This window comes from Oncorhynchus clarkii, chromosome 3 (genome assembly GCF_045791955.1).
Source record: "Oncorhynchus clarkii lewisi isolate Uvic-CL-2024 chromosome 3, UVic_Ocla_1.0, whole genome shotgun sequence".
In the NCBI taxonomy this organism is placed as follows: domain Eukaryota; kingdom Metazoa; phylum Chordata; class Actinopteri; order Salmoniformes; family Salmonidae; genus Oncorhynchus; species Oncorhynchus clarkii.
Window position 1 is genome coordinate 79,492,690 of NC_092149.1, and position 19,800 is coordinate 79,512,489.

Here is a 19,800-nt window from a genome sequence, read left to right on the forward strand (position 1 = left end):
GAGGAGGATATATCACAGCATCTGTTGTGAATTTGCTACAGAGCAGAAAGTGAAACCACATAGAATAGAAACCACAAGGGAAGGGAAAGGGGATGCCTAGTCAGTCAACTGAATGCATTCAACCGAAATATGTCTTCCGCATTCTACCCAACCCCTCTGCATCAAGGAGGTGCAGGGGGCTGCCTTAATAATGTATGCAGTACAGTACATTGTGTTATGTTAAAGTATACTTTTAAAACCGGTGAGGCAACTTAAACAGGTGCGACGGCTGTAAGCAGGTGCGACGGCTGTAAGCAGGTGCGACGGCTGTAAACAGGTGCGACAGCTGTAAACAGGTGCGACCGCCCGAAAACAGGTGCGACAGCTGTAAACAGGTGCGACTGCTGTAAACAGGTGCGACAGCTGTAAACAGGTGCGACAGCTGTAAACAGGTGCGACCACCCGAAAACAGGTGCGGCAGCTGTAAACAGGTGCGGCAGCTGTAAACAGGTGCGACAGCTGTAAACAGGTGCGACTGCCCGAAAACAGGTGCGACAGCTGTAAACAGGTGCGACAGCTGTAAACAGGTGCGACAGCTGTAAACAGGTGCGGCAGCTGTAAACAGGTGCGACAGCTGTAAACAGGTGCGACTGCCCGAAAACAGGTGCGACAGCTGTAAACAGGTGCGACTGCTGTAAACAGGTGCGACAGCTGTAAACAGGTGCGACAGCTGTAAACAGGTGCGACCACCCGAAAACAGGTGCGGCAGCTGTAAACAGGTGCGGCAGCTGTAAACATGTGCGACCGCCCGAAAACAGGTGCGACAGCTGTAAGCAGGTGCGGCAGCTGTAAGCAGGTGCGGCAGCTGTAAGCAGGTGCGGCAGCTGTAAGCAGTTGCGACAGCTGTAAGCAGGTGCGACAGCTGTAAGCAGGTGCGACAGCTGTATGCAGGTGCGACAGCTGTAAACAAGTATGGCAGCTTTAAACAGGTGTTGTAGTTTTTTTTACGTCTCTCAGTGTGTTAGGAACTCTTTTATTAGTCCAATGAATACAGGTCACCATGACTACACTGAAAATTATGATGAAAAAACGGGCAAGACATCAAAGCCGTTCACTGTTTCTCAATATCTGATAGCGATTTATCATTAGCCATTAGCCTATTAGCAACTGTACTTCAAAAAGTTACGCATATCAATTTAATAATTACTGCCCACTGGGGAAAAACTTATTAAATCAACAATGTTTCCACATCATTTCAACAAAAATGTTGATGTGAATCAACTTGGAAAAAACTGATTGGATTAGCAGAGTCATCAACGTAAAGGAATTTCTTATTTCTTTTCTACCCAACTTTTAACCATAAATCAAACGACATGTTTTCTTGATATCGCATTGAATTCACGTTAGTTGACAACTCAACCAAATGTAAATCAAAACTATACTTTGAAATGACGTCTGTGCCCAGTGGGTGGCCTCTTTCTCAATTTCTGATAGCGATTCCTCAGGCATTAACCAAAGCAGTGCTGAGGTGGCAGCAGGCAGCTGATAGACAGTGTAAGGCAGTAGTTTGCTGATATGAGGAACCAGGATTGGCCTTTTGGATTAGTATTAGCACTCGCTAGTAGTAAAGCTGATTAGCAGCTAGTGTGGACGCTAACCCTAATTACACAATGGGTTGGCAAGCAGCTGGATGGCTGGACCTTGATTGGCTAATTCTGGCTAATGTGCAGTGTAATAGAGTGTTATATAGTGTAGTGTAGTTTAGTGGAGTGGAGTAGAGTGTAGTACAGTGTGGTGTAGTGTCCATGGTTGTGCTATAAAGCCTTGATCAATGACTGAAGTGGTTGAGCCAGGTGCATCCTGTTTCCGTTGATCATCCCTGAGAGGTTTCTACAACTTGATTGGAGTCCACCTGTAGTAAATCCAATTGATTGGACATGATTTGGAAAGGCACATACCTGTCTATTTAAGGTCCCACAGTTGACCGTGAATGTCATAGCAAAAACCAAACCACGGGGTCGAATAAACTTTCCGTAGAGCTGGGGAAGGGTACCAAAAAATGTCTGCAGCATTGATGGTCCCCAAGAACACAATGGCCTCCATCATTCTTAAATGGTAGAAGTTTGGAACCATCAAGACTCTGCCTAGAGTTGGCCGCACGGCCAAACTGAGCAATCGGGCGAGAAAGGCCTTGGTCAGGGAGGTGACCAAGAACCTGATGGTCTGACAGATCTCCAGAGTTCCTCTGTGGAGATGGGAGAACCTTCCAGAAGGACAACCATCTCTGCAGCACTCCATCAATCAGGCCTTTATGGTAGAGTGGCCAGATGGAAGCCACTCTTTAGTAAAAGGCACATGACAGCCTGCTTGGAGTTTGCCAAAAGGCACCATAAGAAACAAGATTCTGTGGTCTGAAACCAAGATTGAATTCTTTGGCCTGAATGCCAAGCTGTAGGAAACCTGGCACCATACCTATGGTGAAGCACGGTGGTGGCAGTATCATGCTGTGGGGATGTTTTTCAGCGGCAGGGACTGGGAGACTAGTCAGCATCGAGGGAAAGATGAACGGAGCAAAGTACAGAGAGATCCTTGATGAAAACCTGCTCCAGAGTGCTCAGGACCTCAGATGGGGTGAAGATTCACCTTCCAACAGGACAATGACCCTAAGCACACAGCCAAGACAACACAGGAGTGGCTTTGGGACAAGTCTCTGAATGTCCTTGAGTGGCCCAGCCAGAGCCCGGACTTGAACCCGATCAAACATCGCTGGACAGACCTGAAAATAGCTGTGCAGCAATGTTCCCCATCCAACCTGACAGAGCTTGAGAGGATCTACAAAGAAGAATGGGAGAAACTCCCCAAATACAGGTGATTCAAGCTTGATATTTCAGTTGTTATTTTTAATACATTTGAAACTACAAACCTGTTTTTGCTTTGTCATTATGGGGTATTGTGTCGATTGGTGAAGGTAAAAAAAATATTTAATCCATTTTTGAATAAGGCTGTAACGTAACAAAATGTGGAAAATGTCAAGAGGTCTGAATACTTTCCGAATGCACTGTAGTAATACGTACTGAGTTAACCTTGTATCTTTATTGACCTTATATTTAAATCTTTGCACTGTATCTATGCACACTCCCTGGTCAACTCAAACCCTAGCTTTATCGCCGCATCCCTGTTCAACCCTAACCCTAGCTTCATGTCCACATCCCTGTTCAACCCTAACCCTAGCTTCATGTCCACATCCCTGGTCAACCCTAATCCTAGCTTCATGTCCACATCCCTGGTCAACCCTAATCCTAGCTTCATGTTCACATCCCAGTTCATCCCTAATCCTAGCTTCATGTCCACATCCCTGTTCAACCCATACCCTAGCTTCATGTCCACATCCCTGTTCAACCCTAGCTTTATCTCCACATCCCTGTTCAAACCTAGCTTCATGTCCACATCCCTGTTCAACCCTAGCTTCATCTCCACATCCCTGTTCAACCCTAGCTTCATGTCCACATCCCTGTTCAAACCTAGCTTCATCTCCACATCCCTGTTTAACCCTAGCTTCATGTCCACATCCCTGTTCAACCCTAGCTTCATGTCCACATCCCTGTTCAACCCTAGCTTCATGTCCACATCCCTGTTCAACCCTAGCTTCATGACCACATCCCTGTTCAACCCTAGCTTCATGTCCACACCCCTGTTCAACCCTAGCTTCATGTCCACATCCCTGTTCAATTCTAACCCTAGAGTTTTGGAATGAAACTCTTCCTTATACACAACCATGCCTCTTTTCTCTGTAACACGTGTCCTTTCCCAAGACATCACATATGAGAAATTAGATGAAAGATGTTGTAATCGCTAGCTAACAGATGTTAGCTGTGCGTTTGGACAATGCATAGGCTAATGACAGTGGATAGCTGGCATTGACCTAGCATTAGCGGCTAAGGTATATTTAGCGCTCTCTCTGTCACTGTGATGGGATTAATGAAGTGACATGATTTACGAAGATACAGGTTGTCTGCCAGAAAAGCATTTAGAACAAATTAGATAGATTGAGAGCCAGAGAGAAGGAGAGTGCAAGAGAAGGAGGGAGAGAAGGAAAGAGAAGGAGGGAGAGAGGGAAAGAGGAGGGAGAGAGGGAAAGAGAAGGAGGGAGAGAGGGAAAGAGGGAAAGAGGGAAAGAGAAGGAGGGAGAGAGGGAAAGAGAAGGAGGGAGAGAGGGAAAGAGAAGGAGGGAGAGAGGGAAAGAGAAGGAGGGAGAGAGGGAAAGAGAAGGAGGGAGAGAGGGAAAGAGAAGGAGGGAGAGAGGGAAAGAGAAGGAGGGAGGAGGGAAAGAGGAGGGAGAGAGGGAAAGAGGGAGGGAGAGAGGGAAAGAGAAGGAGGGAGAGAGGGAAAGAGAAGGAGGGAGAGAGGGAAAGAGAAGGAGGGAGAGAGGGAAAGAGAAGGAGGGAGAGAGGGAAAGAGGGAGAGAGGGAAAGAGGGAGAGAGGGAAAGAGGAGGGAAAGAGGGAAAGAGAAGGAGGGAAAGAGGGAAAGAGAAGGAGGGAGAGAGGGAAAGAGAAGGAGGGAGAGAGGGAAAGAGAAGGAGGGAGAGAGGGAAAGAGAAGGAGGGAGAGAGGGAAAGAGAAGGAGGGAGAGAGGGAAAGAGAAGGAGGGAGAGAGGGAAAGAGAAGGAGGGAGAGAGGGAAAGAGAAGGAGGGAGAGCGTGCGAGAGAAGGAGGGAGAGAGGGAAAGAGAAGGAGGGAGAGAGGGAAAGAGAAGAAGGGAGAGAGGGAAAGAGAAGGAGGGAGAGAGGGAGAGAGAAGGAGGGAGAGAGGGAAAGAGAAGAAGTTTCATATGTTTTATTATATTATGCACATGTAGAGTGAAATTACTTTCTTGCAAACTCAAACCCCAACAATGCACTAATCAATAACAATGTAATATATTATATATTATATAAAAAACTAAACTTTTAACCTAAAAACACACCTAAGAATAGGAAATACGAAATAAAGGAAGTAAGCATACTATATACACAGGAAATATATATATATATTTTTGTTCCAATACCATATTTACATGTGTAGGTATACTGTAGTGATGGAGGGAGATACACATATATACAAAAGTATGTGGACGCCCCTTCAAATTAGTGGACTCGGCTATTTCAGCCACACCTGTTGCTGACAGGTGTATAAAATCAAGCACACAGCCATGCAATCTCCATAGACAAACATTGGCAGTAAAATGGCCCGTACTGAACAGCTCAGTGACTTTCAAACGTGACAACGTCATAGGATGCCAGCTTTCCAACAAGTCAGTTCGTCCCGGTCAGCTGTAAGTGCTTTTATTGTGAAGTGAAAACGTCTAGGACTAACGGCTCAGTCGAACTGGACTGTCAAGTGCTCTAAGATAAAACTAGGGTTAGGATTGAACAGGGAGATAAAGCTAGGGTTAAGGTTAAACAGGGAGATAATGCTAGGGTTAGGGTTGAATAGGGAGATAAAGCTAGGGTTATGATTGAACAGGGATGTAGAGATAAAGCAAGGGTTAAGGTTGAACAGGGAGATAAAGCTAGGGTTAAGGTTGAACAGGGAGATAAAGCTAGGGTAAGGTTGAACAGGGAGATAAAGCTAGGGTTAAGGTTGAACAGGGAGATAAAGCTAGGGTTAAGGTTGAACAAGGATGTAGAGATAAAGCTAGGGTTAAGGTTGAACAGGGAGATAAAGCTAGGGTAAGGTTGAACAGGGAGATAAAGCTAGGGTTAAGGTTGAACAGGGAGATAAAGCTAGGGTTAAGGTTGAACAAGGATGTAGAGATAAAGCTACGGTTATGATTGAACAGGGATGTAGAGATAAAGCTAGGGTTAAGGTTGAACAGGGAGATAAAGCTAGGGTTAAGGTTGAACAGGGAGATAAAGCTAGGGTTAAGGTTGAACAGGGAGATAAAGCTAGGGTTAAGGTTGAACAGGGAGATAAAGCTAGGGTTAGGTTTGAACAGGGATGTTGAGATAAAGCTACGGTTAGGGTTGAGATCTGAGTCTACTGAAGGTAGGCATACTGTTATTTAACAGCAGTAGACATGTCATAGCCTGGTCCCAGATCTATGTAGCCTGGGACCAGGCCACTGTCCCTAAACACACTCTGGTTCTCTGGTTCAATTGCCATAATAAATACACAAATATTATACAGTACAAGAATAATGAAATACATTTCCTTATAACAAAAGGAAGAAGATGAGGAAAGAAGCAAACTATTGAGATGTAGGGGTGGTCCTGGGCATGCCTAGTTGAGCAGGGTTGAATGATGTCATGTGCCAGAGGGCTCTTCCACGAGAGAACCACGGAACCCTGTGACATCATCCACATGACCACTCTGCTGCATTCTACTTTACTGCTGTGTGTGTGTGTGTGTGTGGTGGAGGGGGGGGGGGGGGGGGGGGTCGCACTAGTGTGTGTGTGTGTGTGTGTGTGTGTGTGTGTGTGTGTGTGTGTGTGTACATAGGCCTACGTGCGCATTTCTGCTCATGTGTGTGTGATTGATAGTGAATGACTCCAAAGTCCATGTTTTTATGGTTTCAGCGTTTGCCAACATCCTCGCTCAACATGCCCCATCACACAGGAAGGGTATTGAGATCAGCCCCATACAGTAGAAACCAGTTCAGAGAGCCCACTGATTTACAGTGGAGGGAGTAGGTTAACCTGGGTATAAGGCTGATGCCAGAGGGACCAATCTAATATGGAGGTAGACAATACTGTGTGTTAAGAATAATGCTGCTACTAGTGTAATAATATACGAGGGATATATTGGAGAGAGAGGATAGAGAGGGAGGGGGACAGATGGAGGGGAGAGAGAGAAAGAAAAAGGAGAGAGAGGGGGGAGAAAGAAAGAGAAAGGGGGGTGGCTGCAGGGCTTTCTTTTTTCTCTCTCTGTTCTCTCTTTCCTCCCTCTCTCCGGGCCACTCTGGGGAGGAAAAACCACATTAGAAAACTCCTTCAGGCAGAGATTAGCATCTCCAGTCGCTAACGCTCACTGCTAATGCTCACTGCTAATGCTCCAGAGAGGCTGGGCACACGGGTGGGTGGTCACTAGATGGCCATGTTGGAAATTACCATATTGTCATCAGAACTTATGAGCAACTATGTGGAGTAGAGGTTAGGGTTGTGGTTGTGGTTGAGGCTAAGGGGTAAGGGGAAAAAGGGATACCTAGTCTAGGGTTCTGGTACTGGTGATCTGGTACTAGTTCTCCTAGGGCTGTGACAGTCGTCGGTCTCACGGTAATTGACTGTTATTTAACAATTAACATATCTCCTGGCTTCCACATATAGCATACAAGTCATTTTAAAAAGTCTAATAAATCCATGTAAGATAGCTTACACCTTCATAATAAATCCATCATTTGTTTTAGACAAGTCTAAAGATGCATGAAATTAAGAAAATGTTGTCCATTTCAGAAGAGAAGAATATCATTCTCTGTATTGAGCGGTGAGCAAATGCTTAATTTTAGAGTTAATTAATGTAACTTTAGTTGTTCTACAAACGTTGGGCTATATGTTGAGATTTTTAATACATTGTAAGGCTGCATGATGTGACTATAATGATGATTTGCTAAAAGTCGCTTGAAAGGCATGAGCTCTGCTTAGTTCTTTGTGCAGGCTGCACACTGAAATAGTCTCTCATTCACAATTTGACAAGCACGTGATAATGCCTTGAATTTCACGGCTGCATCCCCTTTTTGGCCGTAATGCATCCTAAAAAAAAAAGCATGCCTTTTGCGGCCCGGAGTGCTGCGATGTGCCCTTCTCCCTGAGTGTGCTGTGCAATTGGAAGTCCTCTCACTCACATGGCTCTCCGTCACGTGATCAGGTCTTTCTAAAAGGCTTCAAGTGAAGACAGACACATTGGGGACGCAACTGAATGCGTTCTAATGCAACTCCGAGGTGCATATTGAAGATATTGGAAGAACTGTCCACATTTACTTTTCGTCAGCCAACAAAATGAGTAGAACTAACGAACAGCAAAAGCACGAGCCCATGTCAATCCACTATCCTCCATAGTACAAAAGTCAACCTATTCTGTGTGAGAAATAAATATTCAAAAGAGTCTGGGACATTTGTGGGATGCGATGGATCCCAAATTAATACAACCACTAGCATAAAACAAAATATTTTTATGCAATGTGGCTGATGCAACAGATCAGAACGTTTAGCTTAAAATGTTGATAACCTATTAGGCTATTACTTCACATTATAAGCACAGCAATGTCCACATGGTAATAGGCTGTGAGAGTGAATCTTCCATTAGCAGAAAACACCATTATCATGTGACCGCAAATGCAATTATGCATATAATGCTTTTATTATAAAGGTGAATTTTTATGGTGAAAATGATCTTCCCCAAACTTGAAACTCACGTGCTTGAAACTCACGTGCTGCTAATTCACAAATGATAGGCTAATACTGTCACCCATCAGACTATTCTTGATTTAATCTTGTCTTTACATATACTAAATAATATATGTGTGACATTTGTTTTGATTTAGAATGGACCATTATCATGCATCTGTATCGAAAATACATGTAATCTATGCACTCAAATAGCGAATGGAGGAAGCTTTTCCCCATGGTTTATTTTCATGACAACCAGGTAGGCTATACTCCTGTTGTAAATATAAGCAATGTGCTTAATATTAGGAAAGTTGAGAAATAAATATAATAGGCCTAGCCTATAGAAAGCTGATGGGATCCTCGTCTTTTTATTAGAGGCCATCACTCGGTTTTCTCCCGCAATTGCATAGCCTATAGAAATGTTGCGCAACATGAGCTCATTAAGTATTTGATTAGATTTGATTACACTGGCAGTGATGTCAGAGTGATTAGAGGGACATTAGAGTGCTGATTACAGTGGATCTTCCTTTAAAAGTTTGGAGCTTATGCCGCGACAGTTTGTGGTAGATTGTGGTAAATTGCGTCATTCTGGCATCAATGGCTGATACTTAAATAACGTGCCATAGAATTCTGCAGCACCTCGCAAGCTGTGCTGCAGTACGCCGCAACTTTTAACGGAAGAAACACTTCCCCAGGCAGGTAGCAAGTTTGGTACGCTACTAATGACCAGCAGCAGCATCAGATCTTGGATAAATCTAATTACCGTGACTAAACAGTCATTTGGAATTTGACTGCCTTCATGACTCGTAACCGCTGGTGTGGCAGTAAAATGGTCACCGTAATTGCCCTAGGTGCTGTCTGTATATAGCTTAATTCATTTTTTACTCTGCATTGTTGGGAAGGGCTCGTAAGCAAGCATTTCATGTTAATGTCTACACCCGTTGTTTTCGGTGTATGTGACAAATAACATTTGATTTAGTATTCTGTTCTTTCAAAACATAGTCATGACTGAAAGAGAGACGTGCATTTCCTGTGCATTAGAGTGTGAGATGGCCAGAGCAGGAAGTTATCTGTTATCTAATGGAAGGGGTCAATACTGGCCGAAGCAAAGCCCTGCGGCCACAGTGTTTCAGAGAAACCAATGGATCTGTCTGTTCAGGCCTCCCTGGATAACAATTGCCACTGTTTTTGAGGGACAGATGTGGCTAATACTGGTCCAACACTGGTTTTCAGCAAACAGGCACACGCGCACACATACCTTTACATAATGCACCAGCCTCTCCTCCTCGTTGACTTTGTAGGTCTTGACTCCACACTCTTTAGCCAATCGGAGGATACGATTCTGAGTAGGCCCGACGTAGGCCCCGCCCAGGTCAACATACTTAGTCTGCTCATTCTGGGGAGGAGGGGGGAGAGAGAGAGAGTGCACAATCCTAATCCAATAGATCAATTGTGTTTGAATCTATAACCAAATCAGTTGCTTAAACATGTTTTCGTAATGAACATGTAAAGCTGATTCTTATAGGGATTACACATTGACTGGCCTTTGGTCTGACATAGGTCTTACCTGTACGGTGAAGGTCCGTCCACCAACCCGGTCTCTAGCTTCCAGAACCACAGGACTCAGCCCTTTCTCCTTCAACAGCTTAGCTGCACTCAGCCCTGAGAAAGAGACAGACGGCCAGAGAGAGCGAGAAACAGACAGAGAGAGAGGAGGAGAGGTAAGTGTAAACATGATGCTGATTATATGAAACATTTTGTATATAAACTATCCAACGATCCCCTCTGATAGAGCGAGAGAGAGACATGATGCTGAATATATGATACAAATATTTTGTATATAAACTATCCCCACTTTTCACATCTGTTTACCTTCCCCCTCTCATCCCTCCCCCCTCTCATCCCTCCCCCCTCTCATCCCTCCCCCTCCCCCTCTCATCATCACCTTTCCCCCTATCAACCTTTCCCCCTATCAACCTCCCTGTGCTTTGTTCTGTTGTGTAGATCAGGAGAGTAGAACCATGTAATAAGGCAGGTTGTGATACAGTATGAGTCTGTGAGAAAGCACAAGGCTAGAGGTACAGCTCATTGGCCCAGTGGAGGAACACGGATACATTTCAATTTAAAGGCTATATTGGCATAGGAAACATTGGTTAACATTGCCAAAGCAAGTGAAATAGATAAAACAACAGTGAACTAACAATACAAAAATTAACAGTAAACATACACTCCCAGAAGTTCCAAAGGAATAAAGACATTTCAAACCAGGCAAAAGACCCCTCAGTTACACCAATACTCCTTAGCCGGCCCACAAGAATGGACCTTAGAAAGGCAGGGTAGAATAGATATAGGTCTGTAGCAGTTTGGGTCTAGAGTGTCTTCCCCTTTGAAGAGGGGGATGTGACCGTGGCAGCTTTCCAATCTTTGGGAATCTCAGACAATACGAGGTTGAGAGAGGTTGAACAGGCTAGCAATAGGGGTTGCAACAATTTTGGCAGATCATTTTAGAAAGAGAGGGTCCGGATTGTCTAGCCCGGCTGATTTATAGGGGTCCAGATTTTGCAGCTCTGTCAGAACATCAGCTATCTGGATTTGGGGGAAGGAGAAGTGGGGGAGGTTTGGGCGAGTTGCTGTGGGGAGCGCAGGGCTGTTGACCAGGGTAGGGGTAGCCAGGTGGAAAGCATTGCCAGCCGTAGAAAAATGCTTATTGACTTTCTCAATTCATGTGGATTTATCGGTGCTAACAGTGTTTCCAAGCCTCAGTGCAGTGGGTAGCTGGGAAGAGGTGCTCTTATTCTCCATGAACTTTACAGTGTCCCAGATCATTTTTGAGCTTGTGCTACAGGATACACATTTCTGCTTGAAAAAGCTAGCCTTAGCTTTCCTAACTGCCTGTGATTACTTGTTCCTAACTTCCCTGAAAAGTTGCATATAAAGGGGGCTGTTCAATGCTAATGCAGAATGCCACAGGATGTTTTTGTGCTGGTCAAGGGCAGTCAGGTCTGAAGTGAACCAAGGGTTATTTATGTTCCTGGTTAAAAAAAAAATTGAATGGGGCATGCTTATTTAAGATGGTGAGGAAGGCACTTTTAAAGAATAACCAGGCATCCTCTACTGACGGGATGAGGTCAATATCCTTCCAGGATACCCAGGCCAGGTCGATTAGAAAGGCCTATTCGCTGAAGTGTTTTAGAGGGCATTTGACAGTGATGAGGGGTGGTCGTTTGACCGCAGACCCATTATGGATGCAGGCAATGAGGCAGTGATCGCTGAAATCTTGGTTGAAAACAGCAGAGGTGTATTTGCAGGGCAAGTTGGTTAGGATGATATCTATGAGGGTGCCCGTGTTTACGGATTTGGGGTTGTACCTGGTGGGTTCATTGATAATTTGTGTGAGATTGAGGGCATCAAGCTTAGATTGTAGGATGGCCGGGGTGGTAAGCATGTCACAGTTTAGGTCACCTAGCAGCACGAGCTCTGATAGATGGGGGGCAATCAATTCACATATGGTGTCCAGGGCACAGCTGGGGGCAGAGGGTGGTCTATAGCAAGCGTTAACAGTGAGAGACTTGTTTCTGGAAAAATGTATTTTTAGAAGTAGAAGTTTGATTTGTTTGGGTACAGACCTGGATAGTAAGACATAACTCTGTAGGCTATCTCTGCAGTAGATTGCAACACCGCCCCCTTTGGCAGTTCTATCTTGTCAGGAAAATGTTATAGTTAGGGATGGACATTTCAGGGTTTTTGGTGGACTTCCTAAGCCAGGACTCAGACACGGCTAGGACATCCAGGTTGGCAGAGGGTGCTAAAGCAGTGAATAAAACAAACTCAGGGAGGAGGCTTCTAATGTTAACATGCATGAGCTTTTACGGTTACATAAGTCAACAAGTGAGAGCACCTGGGGAGTAGGAGTGGAGCTAGGCACTGCAGGGCCTGAATTAACTGCTACATCACCAGAGGAGGAGTAGGATGAGGTTACGCCTAAAGGCTAACAGGACTGGTCTTTTAGTGCGTTCAGAGCAGAGAGTAAAAGGAGCAGGTTGCAGGGTGTGAGAGAATAGATTCAAGGCGTAATGTACTCCTACCATACCTCTGTCTGTACATTGGAGGCATTGAGTAATGATGAGAGAGATATTGTCTCTAGAAACATTTAAGCCAGGTGATGTCACCGCTTATGTCGGAGGTGGAACTAAATGGTAGGTTATGGCATATTGAGCAGGGCTAGAAGCTTTACAGTGAAATAAGACAATAATCACTAACCAGGACAGTAATGGACAAGGCATATTGATATTAGGGAGAGGGATGCATATCCGGGTGATCAATGGGGGTCCAGTGAGTGGTTGGGCTGGCTGGAGACACGGCGATTCAGACAGCTAGCAGGCCGGGGCTAGCAAGCTAGCAGAAGGGCCTTAGAGGGACGTCTCGACGGAGTAGAGTCTGTTTTAGCCTCCGCGTTGGTGACGTCAATAGACCAGTCATGATGGATTAGTAGGGTTCCGAGTAGCAGAGGGGTCCAAGTCCAATTGACAAAGTAGGTATAGTGGCCCAAGAAATTGCCCAATGGATCTATACAGCTAACAGTCCAATATGCTCTAGACAGCTAGCAGCTAGCGGGATGCGGCTTGCGGATGGGCATTCAGGGGTGGTCACGATGTAGAGGCCAGTTGAGTACCCCCTCGAGTAGAATAAGTCGTAGTCGAGTCATGAATGATCGGCGGGGTTCCGTGCCGGCAGTAGAAGGGGCCCGGGTATTGACGTCGAGTGAGTTTAATTTCCTGACACCACACTCTCAGGGCCCTCACCTCCTCCCTATAGGCTGTCTCATTATTGTTGGTAATCAGGCCTACTACTGTTGTGTCATCTGCAAACTAGATTGAGTTGGAGGCGTGCATGGCCACTCAGTCATCGGTGAACAGGGAGTACAGGAGGGGGCTGAGCATGCACCCTTGCTGGGCCCCTGTGTTGAGGATCAGTAAAGTGGAGGTGTTGTTTCCTACCTTTAACCCTTCAGGAAGTCCAGGACGGGGCGGTAAGCACATTAAAGTGGGTCTAAGGTGTCAGGTAAGGTAGAGGTGATACGATCCTTAACTAGCCTCTCGAAGCACTTTATGATGACAGAAGTGAGTGCTACGGGGTGATAGTCATTTAGTTTAGTTACCTTTGCTTTCTTGTGTACAGGAACAATGGTGGACGTAAACCCATTCGCCCGCATTGAGGATAACACAGTGGCGATAGGTCATCTCTCTCTCTTGAGCCACATAAGCCCCTATTTTTTTATTTATTTATTATTTTTTTTTTTTTTTTACTAGGCAAGTCAGTTAAGAACAAATTCTTATTTTCAATGACGGCCTAGGAACAGTGGGTTAACTGCCTGTTCAGGGGCAGAACGACAGATTTTGTACCTTGTCAGCTCGGGGATTTGAACTTGCAACCTTTCGGTTACTAGTCCAATGCTCTAACCACTAGGCTACCCTATACTGTATATGCCACCCCTGACCTCTTGACCCCTGTACTCAGTGACCACCTGCTCACCTCAATATCATGTGAGTATAGAAAGCAGAATAGGAAAGAGCACAAGACTTCCACACCCTCAACACACACACACACACACACACGCACACACACACACACACACATCTGAGGAATCGTAGTTCCCTACATGGGTAATAGGGTGTAATTTAAGACACAACATTCTTTCTCCACAGATAAGACTAGTCTGGTTTTCCTCTGCTGCTCAACAGTCAGACGACTCCCAATCATAATCTGGCGGTCTTGTTTCCGGCTTTTCAATATTGTTGTGGACAGATGAGTTGATACTAGGGTCTCCAGCATGGGTGTCCACTGTCCTTCCAGCAGGCTCACTTAGCCAATGGCTGCCTGTTGCATTGACTTCAGACCAGTTTGTAATTGCAGTGTGAGTGCATTATATTCTTTCACAGTTACCATAGTGACCCTAAGGCCATCTCTGTCTATAGCGTGATTCAATAAGACATCACATTTCACACGTGTAATTACAGTTGAAGCTAGGCAAGGTCACAATGGCACACGTACACACACACACACACTTGGAGGATTAGGCACAGTGGATTCTCTGTCCTTTGTCAGTCAAGCGGTCATTCAGACAGAAGACGCACAAGGCAGCAATGTCCCAGAGAGAAAGAGCTAGAAAGTGCGCAAGAGACAGAGGGACAAAATGAGAGAGAGAGATGGACTTGATAAAGAAATACATAGTGTATTCTTCTTCACAGTCCATGTTGCAATCTCTCAACAGGTGCTCACATCTGTCTAAATGTTTTTATGGCCCCCTTCCCTCCATACATGTATCCCTCCATCTCTCCAGAGCACGCTTAAGTCTGGAAAGCTACCAGGGTTTAAGTATACTTTTACCAAGCTTCTACATCCCACCCCCCCCCCCCCCCCCACCACACACACACACACACACCACTCTGGGGGAGTACAATTTATTTTAAGTAAATTGATACTATTAGGTGTTCTCTATCCAAAGGTCAGACAAGCTCAATTGATACTATTAGGTGTTCTCTATCCAAAGGTCAGACAAGCTCAATTGATACTATTAGGTGTTCTCTATCCAAAGGTCAGACAAGCTCAATTGTTCAAAACAAAAACAAGCTCTGACCGTTTCACTTTGTTGTTTATGCCAACAGCACTCTGGAAAAGTAAGATAACTTCACTCTGAGTATTGCTTTGATAAACAACATTTTGAGGGGGGGGTGTAATAGTGAATCCTTCCTAACATCAAAGGATTTCTTTGTTGCTCAGTTCCATTTGGAGAGAGGTCATTTGTCTGAATTGGACAAACAACAATGATTGTGTGATAAAAGACATGAAATGAGCCTGATGCCATATTCTCTCTCACACACACACACACACACACACACACAGAGAGAGAGACAGAGAGAGACAGTGAGAGACAGAGAAAGAAACGTTTGCAGCTCTGTAGAAGCCTGGGTCTGTACTTTATCAATGGTAGGTTACTCTTTGGGGAGATTAACCTACTGCTCATCTCTTGGCCACAGTACAGTAGACTATATGAAAACAGACATGGACCCCTTCTCTCTCAAGTCATTCACTGTCAAGTGACTAACACCTCTGTCTGATCAGAGCCAAATTACGTTGTTCTTTAAAAGAACAGACATAGAAACAACCACACATTCACAGCCCAGTAAGCTGTACAACATCAGACATTCATACAGATGGGCCCAAAACAGCACAGAAGAAAAGCAGAAAGCAACTTGTAACCAAAATATCCAGACACTCTAAGATAACTTTCTGGATACCACATTCACTCACAGTAAAGAAGGCATCAATCTGGCATCAACTATATATTCAGGCAAATGGCAAAAGCTTCTTTTTCTTATCAATTGAAATTGATAAAACATTTTTTTTTATAGATCACAGATGACAACTGGTTTGATGCAGATTGTAAAATTATAAGGAAAAAACGTAGAACACTATCCAACAAAAGCACAGAGAATTACGCCTTCATAACTGAGAGACTTTAAAACTCTATAAACGTACACTCAGAACCAAAAAAGCACAGTACAACAGCAAGCAGCTGACACTAATTGAGGAGTCCATAAACACAAACAACTTCTTGCAAAATTGGAAGAAAAAAATAAATAATTGAAACTAGAGGAATTAGCGATACAAAATGGTGACATATGGACAACCCATTTTAATACACTCTACAACACCGTTCAAATTGACACAAACGCAGAACAACGGCAAATTCATGAGAAGTTGAATGGATTAGAAAAGGCTATAAAGGACAATCAAAATCAACTGGACTCCCCAATTACTGACCAGGAGCTCTATAAGAAACTAAACTATTACTGACCAGGAGCTCTATAAGAAACTAAACTATTACTGACCAGGAGCTCTATAAGAAACTAAACTATTACTGACCAGGAGCTCTATAAGAAACTAAACTATTACTGACCAGGAGCTCTATAAGAAACTAAACTATTACTGACCAGGAGCTCTATAAGAAACTAAACTATTACTGACCAGGAGCTCTATAAGACACTAAACTATTACTGACCAGGAGCTCTATAAGAAACTAAACTATTACTGACCAGGAGCTCTATAAGACACTAAACTATTACTGACCAGGAGCTCTATAAGAAACTACGAAACTATAAGACACTAAACTATTACTGACCAGGAGCTTACTGACCAGGAGCTCTATAAGAAACTAAACTATTACTGACCAGGAGCTCTATAAGAAACTAAACTATTACTGACCAGGAGCTCTATAAGAAACTAAACTATTACTGACCAGGAGCTCTATAAGAAACTAAACTATTACTGACCAGGAGCTCTATAAGAAACTAAACTATTACTGACCAGGAGCTCTATAAGAAACTAAACTATTACTGACCAGGAGCTCTATAAGAAACTAAACTATTACTGACCAGGAGCTCTATAAGAAACTAAACTATTACTGACCAGGAGCTCTATAAGAAACTAAACTATTACTGACCAGGAGCTCTATAAGAAACTAAACTATTACTGACCAGGAGCTCTATACGAAACTAAACTATTACTGACCAGGAGCTCTATAAGAAACTAAACTATTACTGACCAGGAGCTCTATAAGAAACTAAACTATTACTGACCAGGAGCTCTATAAGAAACTAAACTATTACTGACCAGGAGCTCTATAAGAAACTAAACTATTACTGACCAGGAGCTCTATAAGAAACTAAACTATTACTGACCAGGAGCTCTATAAGAAACTAAACTATTAAGAAACCAGGAGCTAAACTAAACTATTACTGACCAGGAGCTCTATAAGAAACTAAACTATTACTGACCAGGAGCTCTATAAGAAACTAAACTATTACTGACCAGGAGCTCTATAAGAAACTAAACTATTACTGACCAGGAGCTCTATAAGAAACTAAACTATTACTGACCAGGAGCTCTATAAGAAACTAAACTATTACTGACCAGGAGCTCTATAAGAAACTAAACTATTACTGACCAGGAGCTCTATAAGAAACTAAACTATTACTGACCAGGAGCTCTATAAGAAACTAAACTATTACTGACCAGGAGCTCTATAAGAAACTAAACTATTACTGACCAGGAGCTCTATACGAAACTAAACTATTACTGACCAGGAGCTCTATAAGAAACTAAACTATTACTGACCAGGAGCTCTATAAGAAACTAAACTATTACTGACCAGGAGCTCTATAAGAAACTAAACTATTACTGACCAGGACCTCTATAAGAAACTAAACTATTACTGACCAGGAGCTCTATAAGAAACTAAACTATTACTGACCAGGAGCTCTATAAGAAACTAAACTATTACTGACCAGGAGCTCTATAAGAAACTAAACAATTACTGACCAGGAGCTCTATAAGAAACTAAACTATTACTGACCAGGAGCTCTATACGAAACTAAACTATTACTGACCAGGAGCTCTATAAGAAACTAAACTATTACTGACCAGGAGCTCTATAAGAAACTAAACTATTACTGACCAGGAGCTCTATAAGAAACTAAACTATTACTGACCAGGAGCTCTATAAGAAACTAAACTATTACTGACCAGGAGCTCTATAAGAAACTAAACTATTACTGACCAGGAGCTCTATAAGAAACTAAACTATTACTGACCAGGAGCTCTATAAGAAACTAAACTATTACTGACCAGGAGCTCTATAAGAAACTAAACTATTACTGACCAGGACCTCTATACGAAACTTCAGGCCATCAAATGTAAAACAAGCCTGCGGACCTGATGGCATCCTAAATGAGATGCTCAAACTCACTAGTGCAACATTTCAATTGGCTATATTAAAACTGTTTAATTTGATCCTGAGTGTAGGTTATTTCCCTGACATCAAGGACTACTAACCCAAATCTTTAAGAAAGGAGACAAATTTGACCCTAACAATTACAGAGGCATTGGTGTGAACAGTAACCGGGGGAAGGTTTTCTGTAGTATTATAAATGCAAGAGTTCTAAACTTCCTTAATAAGCACAATGTCTTGAGTAAAAGCCAAATTGGATTAATACCAAAACATCGTACAACTGATCATATTTACACCCTACACACCCTGAGAGATAAACATGTCCACCAAAATAATACCAAATACTTATCGACTTCCAAAAAGCATTTGATTCGATTTGGCATACAGGACTGTTCTACAAAGTTATTGAAAGTGGTGTAGGGGGTAAAACATGACATAATTAAATCAATGTATACTGGCAATACGTGCAGCATTAAAATTGGCAAGAAAATAACATAATTATTTAACCAGGGGCGGGGCCTTCGACAGGGTTGCAATCTGTGCCTTGCACTCTTCAAAATTTACATCAACGAATTGGCCACTATTCTAGAAAAATCCTCAGCCCCTGGTGTTAGTCTCCACAATTCAGTGGAGTAGGCATTTAGTTAAATGCCTACTCTTCGCAGATGACCTATGCCTGCTGTCACCCACAGCACATGGCCTACAGCAGAGCCTGGACCTGCTAGAACAGTACTGCCAGATGTGGGCCCTGGCAGTAAACCCCAAAAAGACTAAAATAATGATTTTCCAGAGAAGATCCAGATCTCAGGGAATTAGACCAAATGTCACGGCTCTCGTCGTAATGAGGATCGGACCAAAGCGCAGCGGGGTAAGCGTTCATGATTTTATTTGATCACAAAACACCCAAACAAAATAAACAAGAGGGAATACCGAAACAGTTCTGTCAGGTGCATAAACTATACAGAAAACAGTAAATAACTACCCACAAAACACAGGTGGGAAAAAGGCTGCCTAAGTATGATTCCCAATCAGAGACGATGATAGACAGCTGTCCCTGATTGAGAACCATAACCGGCCAAAACATAGAAATAAAGAAACTAGAATGCCCACCCTAGTCACGTGACACCAAAGTTTTCAATTGGTACAAAATATATAGAGTACTGCACACACTACAACTACTAAGGTTTAAAAATAAGCTCAACTGGACACCTTAATGGGGCAGTGAATGAACTGAGAGGGAAATTACGCAGGGCATTCTACGCCATTAAAAAGCTAATTCAAATTGAAATACCTATTCAAATGTGGCTAAAACTAATTTAATATGTCATTGAACCAATTGCACTTTATGGCAGCGAGGTTGTGGGGTCCACTTGCAAAACATGATTTCATAAAATGGGACAAACACCCCATTGAAACCCTGCATGCAGAGTTCTGTAAGATTCTCCTACACGTTCAGAGGAACACTACAAACAATGCATGCAGGGCAGAATTAGGCCAATATCCACTAATAAAAAAAACTAAAAAAAGAGCCAATAAGTTTTGGAAACATCTAAAATACAGTGACCCCCTCTCATATCATTACCAAGCCCTGCAATGCCATGAGCTGAGCAAACAAAAGAGTCCCCTCACCCAGCTGGTCCTGGGGCTGAGTTCACAAACCTGTTCTACTA

At 43.4% G+C, this 19,800-nt stretch overlaps 1 protein-coding gene across 1 annotated transcript in view; it reads right to left on the bottom strand.

The window, feature by feature from the left end:
* Positions 1-19,800, bottom strand: part of LOC139405490 (amine oxidase [flavin-containing]) — a 63,477-nt gene that overhangs the window by 21,390 nt on the left and 22,287 nt on the right. The window contains exons 2-3 of the mRNA XM_071147846.1: positions 9,908-10,002; positions 9,599-9,736 (exon numbers count right to left, since the gene is read on the bottom strand). Of these exons, the coding sequence (XP_071003947.1) occupies positions 9,599-9,736; positions 9,908-10,002 (233 nt within the window). The remainder of the gene's footprint in view (positions 1-9,598; positions 9,737-9,907; positions 10,003-19,800) is intronic.